This window comes from Anneissia japonica, unplaced genomic scaffold (assembly GCF_011630105.1).
Source record: "Anneissia japonica isolate Jap-2015-1 unplaced genomic scaffold, ASM1163010v1 scaffold287930_len349246_cov199, whole genome shotgun sequence".
In the NCBI taxonomy this organism is placed as follows: domain Eukaryota; kingdom Metazoa; phylum Echinodermata; class Crinoidea; order Comatulida; family Comatulidae; genus Anneissia; species Anneissia japonica.
In genome coordinates, this window is record NW_022717415.1 from 185,281 (window position 1) to 199,483 (window position 14,203).

Here is a 14,203-nt window from a genome sequence, read left to right on the forward strand (position 1 = left end):
CATGGCTATAATATGCATGTAGTTCAGGATATTTCATTCCGTAATACATAGATCTTATATGAGATACGAACAGCGCATGCGCAAATCAGAGAACAGAGTGCGCGATGTTTGAGTGATGCAGCGTATTTTTGTTGTCTTATTTCAACGTTCTATACAAAAATCTGTAAGCATTTTTGGTTACTCCTTAATGTTTGCAGAATTAGATGTTGGACTGAACCTGCCTGACATCAGTATGGAATTTGAAGAGGTTTCTCATTTCAGTAATAGGCAAGTTATTAATGACGGCTCGGTGAGCATCCTTGTCACACGAGCAAAAGGGCCCAAGAAGGCCAGGTCATAGACTGCTCGAGTCGAGCAAGAGGAAAGGCCCAGGAAGGTCGCAATGATGATAATTCTAAGAGAAAACAGGGGACACTACGACTAAACGAAAAAAAAATCTAAAAAAGACGATAATTCGTTGAAACACAAAAGTCTAAGAAAGGGCTACAAAACCGACCCTAAAATCTTGCAACAATTGCGAAAAACTATCTATAAACACAATGATCACTGAAAAACTGGTCCAAAAAGTATTAGTTGAAACTCATACTAAATATCCGGCACCAAGCAATCTACCTAATTTGGTAGTCCCACAAGTAAACCCAACAATTTAGGAAAATCTCAATAAAACTGCAAAAATCACAGACCTACGCCTACAGCGTATTCAAAGGGGCGTGGTTGCTTGTCTTGCTGTATTTGCAATTTATCATGGACCGCAAAGCCCATCCTCAAAGGGGGCGGATATCGACATCCTGGCCATGTTAGGGTCGAGGAGATTAACATGCTTCGGCGTGAACAGCTCAAGAAATACCTAAGTCACAGGTATAAAGGCATCTGTAAATCTTAGAACCCGGTTGGCAAGTGCCTATTTGGGGATGATCTGGAAAAAATCTGTAAACAGCTAAAAGGCACCGCAAACACGATGGTGAATCCACAGACATGGCAAAAAAATATGCTTCAACAAATCCAAACAAGAAGCATTTTTTAGGGCAGAGGAGAAATCTTTACCTAAAAGGGAAGAACAGCTACAACAGCAATTACAGTTACAAGAACAGCCGCTTCGACAACAAACCGAATGGTCAGATGAACCACAACCAGTACAAGAATCTCCAACCGAGAAAATTGAGTTCACAGAGGTTAGCGCCTTTTTTTCATAATTTCCATAGACTTGTTGGGGGTCGTATAAGAAAACATTAAAAGGAGTGGCAGAAATTAAACTCTAACCCACACATACTGACCATTGTTTCGGACTTAAAACTAGAATTCATGAATGACATAGTCCCTACTCAAAATCTTGTCCCTTACCCACATAAGCTGAAATCTTATGAGGTTAAATCAGTGGCTTAACAAAGACAAAGGGATTATTCAATTGACCTCTCACGAGGAAGGCCAATTCATATCCAATATATTTACTAGGCCAAAACGAGACGGGGTCTTAGGATGATTCTTGATTTGTCTAATTTAAACAAATCAATTCAATATCATCATTTCAAGATGGACTCAATAGAAAAGGCAGTTACATTTGTATCCAAAAATTGTTATTTTACATCTTTTGATTTCAAAGATGCGTATTACTCTGTCCCTATTCACAGACTTAATCGGATGTATTTAAAATTTATGTGGGAAGGTAAATTATGGCAATGTACGGTGTTGCCGAATGGCTTAGCTCTAGGGCCTAGACTATTTGCTAAACTATTAAAAGTCCTCTTAGCAACGCTTAGACACCAAGGTAGTACAATTACGGCATATAATGATGATAATCTGTTGGTAGGAAATTCATATGAACAGGCGAAAAAATTGTTTGTCTTTATCAACCTTTTCAAAAGCTTAGGGCTTATTGTCCACCCAGAAAAATCAATTTATTCTACCAACACAGGAAATTGAATTTTAGGGTTTGTAATTAATTCGAGAGAGATGACAGTTAAACTGACCAACAGAAGAAAGGTGGAAATTATTTCTTTTTCAAGTGAAATTAAGAAACTGTCAATTCGGAAACTAGCTTGCTACATAGGAAAAATTGTATCCGCCTTACCTGCATCAGAATTTGCGAAGCTTCATTATAGGCATCTAGAATTAGAGAAAATAAAAGCCAAGAGAATAAACAAAGGTGATTTTTATGCACAGGTTGACATGAATAACGCCATGCGTTGTGGGATTGAATGGTGGGAAATAATTAATGCCTTTTCAATGAGAAACCTTCCAGGCCTAATCCGTTGCTCACCATTGAATCGGATTCCAGTAGTGAAGGATGGGGCGGCACGAATGTCCCATATAGGGGGTGGGGGCGATGGTCTAAGATCGACCAACCCCCTAATATAGAAAATATTATTATAAACTATTTGGAATTACTAGCTGTTTTTTTTTAAACGTACAGGCATTTTGCAAACACATATCAAATTTTCATGTTCGAATTAAAAGGGATAATATCACAGCCAAAGCTTATATAAATATATGGGAGGCACACAATCTAAATCATGCAATAATTAAGCAAACAACATTTTGGCAATAGGCATTAACTAAAAAAAAAAAAAATTACTGATTTCAGCTGTTCATGTAGCTGGCAGGGACAATATAATGGCTGATATGAAATCTAGAAAATTTAATGAAGAATAAGAATGGCAGCTTAGTAAAAAAGTGGAAGAAGTATTTACTAAATTTGGTAAACCAGACATAGATTTATTTGCAACAAGGCTCAACGCACAATTGTATGTATTTTGGCTTCCCGACCCAGGGGCATTGGACTATGATGCTTTTTCATTAGACTGGCAGAATTTTTATGCATTTCCTCCTTTTTGTCTTGTGGATAAATGCCTAAAAAAAAGTGGTTAGGGTCGAGCAAAAGGTGTACTTATAGTACCGAATTGACCAACCCAACCTTGGTTTGGGAGGCTACCACAATAACTTGAGGCGGCACCAATAACAATTCAGAAATGTAGACATACACTATCTCTCCCAGGATCGGATCGAATCCATCCACTAAATGACAGATTACATCTCCTAGCTTGTAGAGTATCTTGGAAACAATTAAATATATAATTTTTTTATTATTCGCAGGTAATTCGAGCGACACTGGAACTTGGAGACTTGCCAGCAGAGACGATTAGCCTAATCAACGCGTCATGGAGGGATTCAACTAAAGCCTGGTTCTTACGAGAGCCCTAGTATCCGGATCGGGAGCGTTAGCGCTAACCGTTAGCACCTGTGTGAGAATGCTAATTGTTAGTGGTATCCGGTATTGATACCGCTAACCGTTAGCAAGCGCTATCGGTTAGCACGTTGAGCGCGTTTCTATCATCAACTAATCACACGTACGCATTTACAATTTCCAGTTTCTTATTGGCCAGTTATTCGATTATCATATTATTGGTATCCGGATCGGGATCTTCTTGTATGGACGCACGGCAGCTAACGGTTAGCAGGATCCGGATCCTGCTAACCGTTAGCTGTCGTGTGAGAACATAGCCTAAGAAGCATGTATACTTGTTACATTAAAAAGTGGGTAAAATTCTCACGGGGTAATCTCAGTCCAGACATTAATTTAGTTCTCCAGTTTTTAACCGGTATATAAAAGCAGGAAACAGTGAAATCACACCCTGATATAAGGAAGCTAATAGTTATTCTACTGTTAATGCAGCGAGAAGCGCTTTGTCTTCTTGTCTAAAGTTTAATAATGGACAAACCATAGGGAACCACTCACTTGTGGTCAGGTTTATGAAAGGTGTTTTTAACGAAAAAACCCCTGTACCTAGGTATGCCTATACATGGGAGACATATTGTTATATACTATTTCAAAAGTCAAGATGATATAAGTCAATCTTTACAACTATTAACATTAAAAACTGTCACACTACTAATGGCAGTAACCACTAGCAGGATTCAGACTCTTCATAAGTTATCCCTGGATAATATGCAGCGAAACTCCATTGGAGTTAAAATTGTCATTACGGAGTTAATTAAAACAACAAGACCAAATAACTATGGGCATAAAATTCAATTGGTTAAAAATTTAGAGGATCCAAAAATATGTCCAGTACAAACGTTAGGGGATTATTTGGATCTAACAGCGACATCAAAAGGGGAAAAATCGCTGTTCTTATGTATAAAGAAGCCCCATTGAGTAGCTACTAGAGATACTCTAGCACGGTATGTTAAGAACCAAATGATTGAAGCGGGCATTAGTACAAATTTCAAGCCTCGTTCTGTAAGCAGTGGCATATCTACGGGAGGGCTCGAAGGGGGAGGGGTGGCGCACTCCCCCAAAAAATGACTCGCGTCCCCCCATTCGCCCCCAAAAAATCACGGTCAAGTAGTTAATAATCACCTAAATTCACCATATTTTGCGAATTAGCGCCTCTCAAATGATCATCGAGCCCCCCCCCCACTTCACCTTCCATTCAGGTGGTTATGAGTAAAGGGGGATGGACAGGTCGAAAAACAGTAAATCGGTTTTATAATAAACCTCTTATGGATAACGAATGATTAATGGATAAAATAGCTATTTACAGTAAGACCCATGGAAAGTAAAGTTGTAATGTAATACATACAGTGGTCATTTTTCTTCTGGTCCAAAAAAACAAAAACAAAAACAAAAAAAAATGTGTTGTTTTATATGGTGGTAGTCGACCTACTGGTTTAGGTTCACTTATAAACGTCAGTTTTTTGGAGTTATAAATTGCACAGTTAAGACGATAATGTTTCTTGGTCTTAGTAAAGAAACGCATTTTAAGCGTAGTTTGTTCTGTTTGTTGGTATTAAATAAAACCATATTTCTGAATGATACCTTAATATGTGTTTCTCTCTTATTGAGTAGAGTAATGAGCTTGGACATTTGAACTCTCATATAAGATCTCCTATGTATTACGGAATGAAACTATAAGATTAAACGAGAACTTACCTGTTCGAAGTTTGATCGTAAATGAAGTAATAAAGTAGGAGAGATTATATGCCATCCCTCCGCGACCCTTAATTTCATGTGTTACCGGAATACGTAGGAATTGTTGTTTATTGTTATGACGACTCCAAGCTCATTCCCTGTTTTTATAAGCATGGTAGTGCAGTAGTTGTAACTGCTATAACATGCTAGCGTTCAACTCCGATTTACGCATGCGTTTTTCGTATCTCAGATAATCTCTCCTACTTTATTACTTTATGAAATTACGATCAAACTTCAAACAGGTAAGTTTTCGTTTAATCTTAAAATAAAATGTTAACTGTTATAGGCTAATTTGTCTAAACCAAAATACAACTTGGTATCTTTATCTTGGGCGAAAAACCCGAAAGTACAAGTACGATTACATAGGCTAGAAAATTTATATAAATTATCATTTTTTTGCTGTTGATATTATTATTATTATTATTATTATTAATATTATTATTATTATTACAGTATTACTATTGTTATTATTACTATTACAGTATTATTATAATAATTATTATTGATGATGTTGCTGTTAATATTCTTAATTGTGCAGGTTTTTGCAATAGACGGTCGTTTTCCATCTATTAAAACAGTAAATCCGTTGCTACAGTACGACGTTGGTGGCGATCGTCGATCCATGACGTATAATGACATCCACATACTGAATGACGTTTACAGTTGCAGTGGTAAGAGTGGGGTGGAAAAGGGAAAGGGCGAGGGAGGGTATTCGTGAATGTGCTTGGGGTAGAAGGGCTCTAATTAGATGGGAGCAGCAAGTCGAATGGCCGAGCGGTGAAGGCAGGGGCGCCGCAACGTACAGTCATATAGGCGCTGGTTGTGATGGTGTACTCAATTAGGCTCATGTTCACTATAAACTAAAAAAAACCCATTATATCTATCTTTCGAGTAGGGGGTTACCCCGGTGTTCATACAGCCCCTCTTGTGGACAGAAGCAGAGTCGGTACCGGATTACTGGGTAACTCGACACGAACTGACCCTAGAATAGAAGCAACTAATCTACACATTGAGCGCTTTCAGACCGTTTCGGTATTAAGCGATTTAAATCCAACTACATGACAATTGTGTAAGCGTATAATCGAAGCTCTTCTTTCCGTAGCTGGATGTCCAGAAACAGACTGTGGAAATGGTTTTCTTGGTGCCAGATGCGAATGTTTTTGCTTTAAAGCCGATGAAAACGAACCCGATGACTACTGTAATGACCAACCTGCTGAGATGTTAAGAGGTAATACGGTAACGTTTCTATAATCTATATTCACAATCGATTCGCAGCTATTTACGGCTGAATGCACGACATTTACAATAGTGTAAGAAAAAAAAATTAAAATACTGTAGGGCAAAAAAACCAATAAAAACAAAAAAAATTAATTAATTACAATAAAGTGCAACACATAGATACAACCTATAGACAGTGACAGACGTATGTACAGTGCCCAGTAACTATTTATTTTCGCATTGTAGGGAAAACGGAACGAAAACAAAATAGTACTAAGTAGGAACAATTTGTAAAATACAAACATCAATGAAATTTTTATAAAATATAATGACGAGCAACATTCGTATTCATTGCCATTACAGGTACCTAAATTGGCTCGGCTTATATTCAAAATTTTAACTCATTCAATACATTTGCCAGAATGTCGGTCAAACCCAAAAATTTAGTCTGTTGTTTTGAATGTGTGATCCGAGACTATTCGTATGTTTGACAAATCTTTGTTTTGCGAATGTACTTGCATGTCGTTTTGTGGGGCCTTAGCAATATTCAAGGGGCAGGGCTTAGCAGGAACTTCCATTTGCTTTGTTGCTATTATTTTATCAACATATTAGCCTGGTTCTCACGAGAGCCCTAGTATCCGGATCGGGAGCTAACCGTTAGCACCTGCGTGAGAACGCCCGATCGTTTAGCGCTAACCGTTAGCGGTATCCGGATTCACTAACGGTTAGCAAGCGCTATCGGTTAGCAAGTTGAGGGCGTTTCTATCATCAACCAATCACACGTACCTGTACGCGTTTACAATTTCCAGTTTCTTATTGGCCAGTGATTCGATCATCATATTGTTGGGATCCGGATCCTGCTAACCGTTAGCTGCCGTGTGAGAACATAGCCATTAAAACCTACAAATGACTGGGCATACGATTTAAATAAATTACATGTTATATGAAAACATATTTTTTATAACAACATTGTTGTATTTGTTTATTATTCAATTGATATGTTCCACTTAGGTTGCAGATATAACTTGACTGCTACATCTGGAACAATAACATCGCCTAACTTTCCTTCACCGTACGACGACAACACCCACTGTCTATGGTACATCCATGTAAGTAGGCTGTTTAGCAGGACGTTGAAGACTTATTTCCAGTGGGGTCCTTCTGGTGGTGATTGGGCAGTACACCGGGAGACAATCACCTACTCTTTTCCGAAGAGTGCAACCCTGCGTTCTTTAACGTGTACATGGGCCATAAATGCACACATGACCAACGGCTTAAACGTTTCATCCGAAAGACGGTGCGCTATTATAACTTGTATTTCAGCCCTCCAGCTGAAATATGCATATTTAATGTTTCATATAATCATGGGATTAAGATTGATTTGATTTAAATTTCCATTCAGACTAAAAATATGAAGAGTTTTGAGAGACCTTCTAAAGGGTCTAGGCCTATCGCTTCGGCGACTCGACATCCAGTGCTGACTGAAGGGATCGTTGTTGCTTTAGCGGTACACATTCAGCCTAAATACTCTTGCTAAATAATTTTGTTGCAATTTGTGTATGAAATATTTAAACTATTGGACAAACCTAATTTGTAGAATAAGATGTTTTCTTAGACTACGATGACCAAAAATGAGTTAGAAGCACGTTGTTTGTAATGCATTTTCAAATCTATGGATCAAAATTCTGACGTTTATTAAAGGAATATTTACCAAGGCTTTTCGATAAGTTAGTTTACGATAATATGTACAAATAAACAAGTTTTTGTTTTGTTATGTGCGGAGCCTGAAGTCGGCACGGGATGAAAAACAAGTTTGAGGAGTTTAAAAATTGTCAAAATTTATTTTAGCGGAGGCTATAATTATTGTGTTAGAAACTGCAACCTAGGGGTTTGTTTTGATGTTATACCCGCTACAGCAGATTTGTTTTGGTGACTAATTCGGTCTATTAAATGGGTATTAGGTAAAACGCTACAGAGAAATGGTTTATTATGAATCGGGATATAGTCCATTCTAAAACACTTGGAGGAAAACATTTAAATATAATGTATCATACCATGGTTTTAGCAGATACAAAGTTGTTTTTAAATAATTTATGATGATGATTATATGACTATTGGTATACATGGAAGTAATACACACCATAAGCCGATGTTCTGTATATTCAGTGCTCTATATTGAATATGTCTACTGATATTTTTTGTAGGATGGTGTTGTTAGTATTATTATAATATTGTTTTTGTTAGAACGACCGCAGGACTTGATGTGTGACTACCAAGAAATGGTTAATTAAGAATCAGTAACAGCATACAGTAACTGTATATCCCTTCTAAAACATTTGGAATAAACAAATCGTACATTTACTATATCATCACTCTAAATAGAGATATTTAATGATAACTTTTAGTACGGTACTGGTCTTTAATCAGAATGATTTTAATTAGAGACCAAAGCTACTAAAAACCACAAAACCCCACTAAAACCACTGTCCCAAAAGTAGTCATTAATTAGAGGGAGACCTGTGATTAAGTTTTCAGGTCAAATATTATCAAGTTTGATATTTTGACTGTATTATGTTCATACCATCATTTGACGTTCTCAGGCAGAAGAAGGAAACATTATAACACTGACGTTTCACACGTTTTCTATCGAATCTTCACCTGGATGTAAATCTGACTTTTTGCAAGTACGTGATAAAGATGTTTACGAGGAGACAGAGAAGTATGTCAAAATAATAACAAAATAATTAATAACTCACAGTATTTTATAATATTATATTGTAATCTCTTTGCTCTAGATTAATATTATTCTTAAAACAATCTTTTATTATTATAATTATAATTATTATAATTATTATTGATAATAGGCAAAAATACCCAAATAGGAGGTCTAATAAAAAGGAAATGGTGAAAAAAAGAAATCACGTAACAATATTAACGCTAACACAAATAATGAATAACAATATTATAATAGGTTAATTGAATCAGAATAGTAATAAAAAAATTAACAATAATAAATGATAATCTTAGTAAAATAACATACTAATAATAATACATTTTGCAGTTTACACCAATTACCAGATAGTTTAATTTCCAAATCATCAAGCATTTCCTTGATAGGATTCTCTGCAGATTAATCTCTTGATAAAGATTGAAGGAACTCGGTCAAAACTTCGAGACACTCTCAGAACTATCTATCGAAAGCATTTTTTATCAATGACATTTTTATCATTGACATTGTTAATAATATTATTGATAACAAAAATAATAATTTCAAAAAAGTAATATAAAACAATTAATATAAAAGTAAAAGGAATAATAATAATAACAAGGATACTTGCATGTCTCCGCCCACCGCAAATCACTTTCTGTAAAATAAATCTCTCAAAATATGTTTCTAATTTCCAACCACCACCACAACTACTTCGCTCTGCTACTCATAAAAAACCTCAAAAATTTTCGCCTCAAAACCCCGCCCCAACACACCAAAAAAAAAATGATGTTACAGTACATATATAACGCTGTAAATATTTACTGTAATTGCATTAATTTGAATACTCATTATACGGTATAGGACAATAGGTTGGCATTTCAATGAGATATTTGAACACACACACATATGCACACACAAACTTACATGACTGAAAACATATACTGTATCAGCTCCTGGTGGAGATAATAGTATAGTAGTAATAGTAAAGGTATTATAATAATACTGTATATTATTTCGTAGAACGTAACAACAATTTGCTTACTATTTGCAGTTTATGTGGTTATAGGATACCTGGTAAAGTAATTTCCGATAGAAATGAGATGCTGTTGTACTTTAACACAGACAACTATATAAGCTCGATGGGATTTAATGTCACTTACGTAATTACCGATCACTCGCACTTGGGTAAGTTTTACATAATTTGTTTCAATACCTGTCATCAAAAATCGCTGTCACAATGTCAAATTTAAATAAAATGAATGATTGAAATAAATTAACAATTGAATTTCACATTCGAATGCCAATTAATTGCATCATTCTGAATTCTGGGTTAGAATATCATGTTTCAGTTCTCTAGTATTCCAAATATATATCTTCTGTTCCGATCAGAGTGTTTACAACAATTCTAGTATTGCCTAATATTCTGTGTTCTATGTCAGTGTTCCAATCACAGTGTCTACAATTCCAGTAATGTATTATTTCGTGTTATATTCCAGTGTTCCAATCACAGTGTTTACGATTCCAGTATTGAAATATTCCGTGTTCTATTTTAGTGTTTCAAGTGTTTACAATTCCTGTATTATAATATTCCGTGTTATATTCCAGTGTTCCCATTACAGTGTTTACGCTTCCAGTTTTGAAATATTTCGTGTTCTATTTCAGTGTTTCAATCACAGTACGATTCCAGTATTGTAATATTCCTTGTTCTATTACGTGTTCCAATAACAGTATTACGATTCAAGTATTTTAATATTCCGTGTTCTATTCCAGTGTTCCAGTCGCAGTGTTTACGATTTCAGTATTGTGATATTCTGTGTTCAATTACAGAGTTCTAATCACAGTGTTTACGATTTCAGTATTTAATATTCCGTGTTCTATTCCAGGGTTCCGATCCCAATGTTTTCGATTCCAGTATTGTAATATTCCCTGTTCTATTCCAGGGTTCCAATCACAGTATTACGATTCAAGTATTGTAATATCCCTTGTTCTTTTCCAGTGTGGGAAAAGATTTGATAGGCAAATTAGTTAGTTGTTACGAGATGTATGATAAAACCAGGAAAGTAATCGGGCATGTTTCACTAAAAGTGGGTGCATTAGAGTTCAATAAGTGTTGTATGGGGCGATAGAATTTTATGAAGACTGTCGCGCATAATCTTGCACGACCATCTTCAGTTTCTTGTAGAATTGACACGGTTAAAGGTTGGGGAGAGATAGACATGTCTGTTGTTCTAGACCACATATCGTAATACTTTAAAAGTTGGAATACATTTTGTGACAGAACATGCAGCGTGAGAGCCGAGCACACGGAAATAGACCAAACTAGAAAACATATGAACACTTTTCAAATTCGGAATTTGAGTAAGAACAACTCTCAAATACCATTTTTCGTAAAACGTAACGGACGCTTAATTGTTTATCTGATCTGAGCAAATCAGAGGTGTAGGGAGCTTCTATGGGTGAACAACGTGTCGTGTTATCATGAATCACAAACCTTGTTATTTTCAAATTATCATGTTGTTATCATCAAAGTGAGGTTGTATACATTTATATTTTGGCCTGATAATAATAATTAAAATGTTTGGCTGCGTAAATTTAATAGGAAAGCTTCAGTAATAAACAGTGTTTGGCTGCGTAAATTTATTAGGAAAGTTTCAGTAATAAACAATGTCCCCACACTGCATAGCCCTGAGTCTCGTCTCATACTCTATTGCTTCATACATTCTCACCAGAGGGCGTAACGGCAACATTTCGTCTAGTATTATGTGCTATATTAAATCTACCACTACCATATACGCCACTTTTAACTAAAGGTATGGCGTCACTGTACTATCGTAATTAGTTTCCAATAAATTTGTGTTAGAATATATCTTTTATTATTTCTGTGAATATCGTGTTATTCTATACTGAATGAATTTATTTACATGAGCCTCTTTTCAGATTATTCTAACTGTTGGATGAAAAGCTGCTACATAAACCTTAACCAGAGGGCATTGTGGAGCGAAGCAGAAGCACTGTGCGTGCAAGAAGGGGGACATCTTCCAGTCATCAACAATGAAGACGAAAACGAGTTCATTCGGCGTTACATTGCACGATGCAATATCGATATTGTATCATGGATAGGATACAAGTCAATTGGCAAAGGAAAAAAATGGAATTGGGTTATTGAAGAACCAACAGCTAAATTCACAAGTACGTTGTTAGATAACGTTTATTAAACCATGTAACACAACAGAAACCTCATTATATTGTGCTTATGTATTAAAATATTGTTATATGGACATTTATTAAGTGCTATTTAAATATTTATTGTCCCCTGAAAATGACAAAAATTAATAGAACCACTACTACAAAAAGTAATCGAATGAATATTTAAATTAGTACAATTACAGAAAACGTGTACAGCATTTTATATGTACTAAATTCACTTTTCTTTCGGAATTTCGGGAATATTTTTAATTCATCTTTACATTTAAACATGTGACGCTAAAAACCAAATCCCCATATTTCTACTTCCAAAATATTTTTATTTCAACACCAATACCTTGCATGCATTTTGTTTGTCAGCTATAAGAGTAAAACTTGCCACTAAGTTAAGCCAGAACATGTCAGGAATTGGTGTACAACTGAAACACTATAAAGCGTTCGAAAAATGAAGTGTCGATTATGTACCATTCAAAGCAAAATGTCGCAGATCAGATATCTCAAATACTAAACAACTCAACCAAATAAAACTTTCGTGTTGTAATTTTTTAAAAGTAGATTGTGGTTGGTGGTTGGAAAGTACACATTTTTGAGGAATTATTTTATAGAACGAGATTGGCGAGTTATTGTGCGTTTTTGAGGAGGAGTGGAGCGAATTGAGTTGGGGCGGTAGTGGTGGTGCAGGTTGAAGTAAATTAGGAACATATTTTGGAAGATTTATTTTATGGAAAGGGTTTTTGCGCTGGGCGGAGATATGCTCTCTACTGAGTGCTCTTGTTATTAATATTTTCATAATCATTATTATTATTAGTTTAATTTGTTGAATTGATGAAACCAGAGATGAACTTCTTCTGAGAAAAGTAATATTGCATGATTTTAATTATAAAGTTGGTTAGCAGTGCGAGTTTCAGGAGTGTCTAAATTTCTTAGAGAGAACCAAGACGACGATATGTATGATGTATGTTTGCTCTTCTAGGTTGGCACCCAACACAGCCAATCTCCAGTAAGAAAGGTCAGTGTGCAACCGCTTCCGTGTACGGATTTTGGGAGAGTAAACAATGTGCCTCAAGTTATTTTCCTGTCATTTGTGAAACACCATCAAAGACGACAGAGGGTAAGGACAAACATTTCAATAAATACCCTAGTAATAAGATTTTTTTTGTCATCTCACTTGTTACTTGCCGACTCATCGTCTTCGATCTTTGCAAAATCTTCTCACTGTTCCAAAATCTTACACAACAACATATGGCCAAAGAACATTTACATCTGCTGCCTCGTATCTTTGGAATGATCTACCTTCTTTCATTAGGTCTGATACATCTATTACTACATTTACATCTGACCTTAAAACTCATCTCTTTAACAGCTTGGCTTTTTAACTTACACTGCGCCTTTGATCATTATTCTTGGAATCGGCGCATTTCAATTTATTATTATTATTATTACGATTATGATGATTATTATTATTACGTATAGGCCTACAGTAATTTCTCTAACAGAGGTACGGTACCATTTGCAATGGCCGTGTAACGGTAGTTAACGTTTGAAGACACACTAACAAACGCGAAATGGCCAACTCTAGAGGAGAGTTAGTGATCGACAATTTAGTTGTCCACCTGGGCTGCAATTTTCGTTTTAAAATCTGTAACATATTTTACGTATTAAAAAACATTTTACAACTAAATGACCATTATATCAATTAAAATCAACTTTTGTCGGGAATGCCAGAAAAAAATATATTAGTCTTGCTTGTCTCGTTGATTGAAGAAAGACTGAAGGACGATCAAGCTGGAGTAACTGCTGTATTGTTTCAACTTTAGTGTAGACCACTTTCAGTCTCAATAATACAACATTTGTACCGCGCGTTTTTCAGGGAAGCAATAAAATAAATAAAAAAATAGATAGTATTTGGCGATAAACAATTAAACATCAGACAAAGAAGGCAGTACAATTTAACAGTTCATGGAGATATAGTTGCCAAACAAAAGTTTCTTTAGAAGCCAACGAAGAGCAGGAAAACAAGAAGCGTTTCGTATATCGCTGGGAAGACTATTCAAAAATCTAGGTGAATCAATGGGAAAAAAAAATATATATATATATATATG

The 14,203-nt window shown here is 35.6% G+C and overlaps 1 protein-coding gene across 1 annotated transcript in view; it reads left to right on the forward strand.

Annotated features, from left to right (window-relative positions):
* LOC117110233 overlaps positions 1-14,203 on the forward strand; it is a 39,246-nt gene that overhangs the window by 5,386 nt on the left and 19,657 nt on the right. Inside the window, exons 6-12 of the mRNA XM_033252862.1 lie at positions 5,508-5,640; positions 6,072-6,197; positions 7,199-7,296; positions 8,788-8,906; positions 9,949-10,082; positions 11,835-12,086; positions 13,075-13,212. Coding sequence (XP_033108753.1) covers positions 5,508-5,640; positions 6,072-6,197; positions 7,199-7,296; positions 8,788-8,906; positions 9,949-10,082; positions 11,835-12,086; positions 13,075-13,212 — 1,000 coding nt within the window. The remainder of the gene's footprint in view (positions 1-5,507; positions 5,641-6,071; positions 6,198-7,198; positions 7,297-8,787; positions 8,907-9,948; positions 10,083-11,834; positions 12,087-13,074; positions 13,213-14,203) is intronic.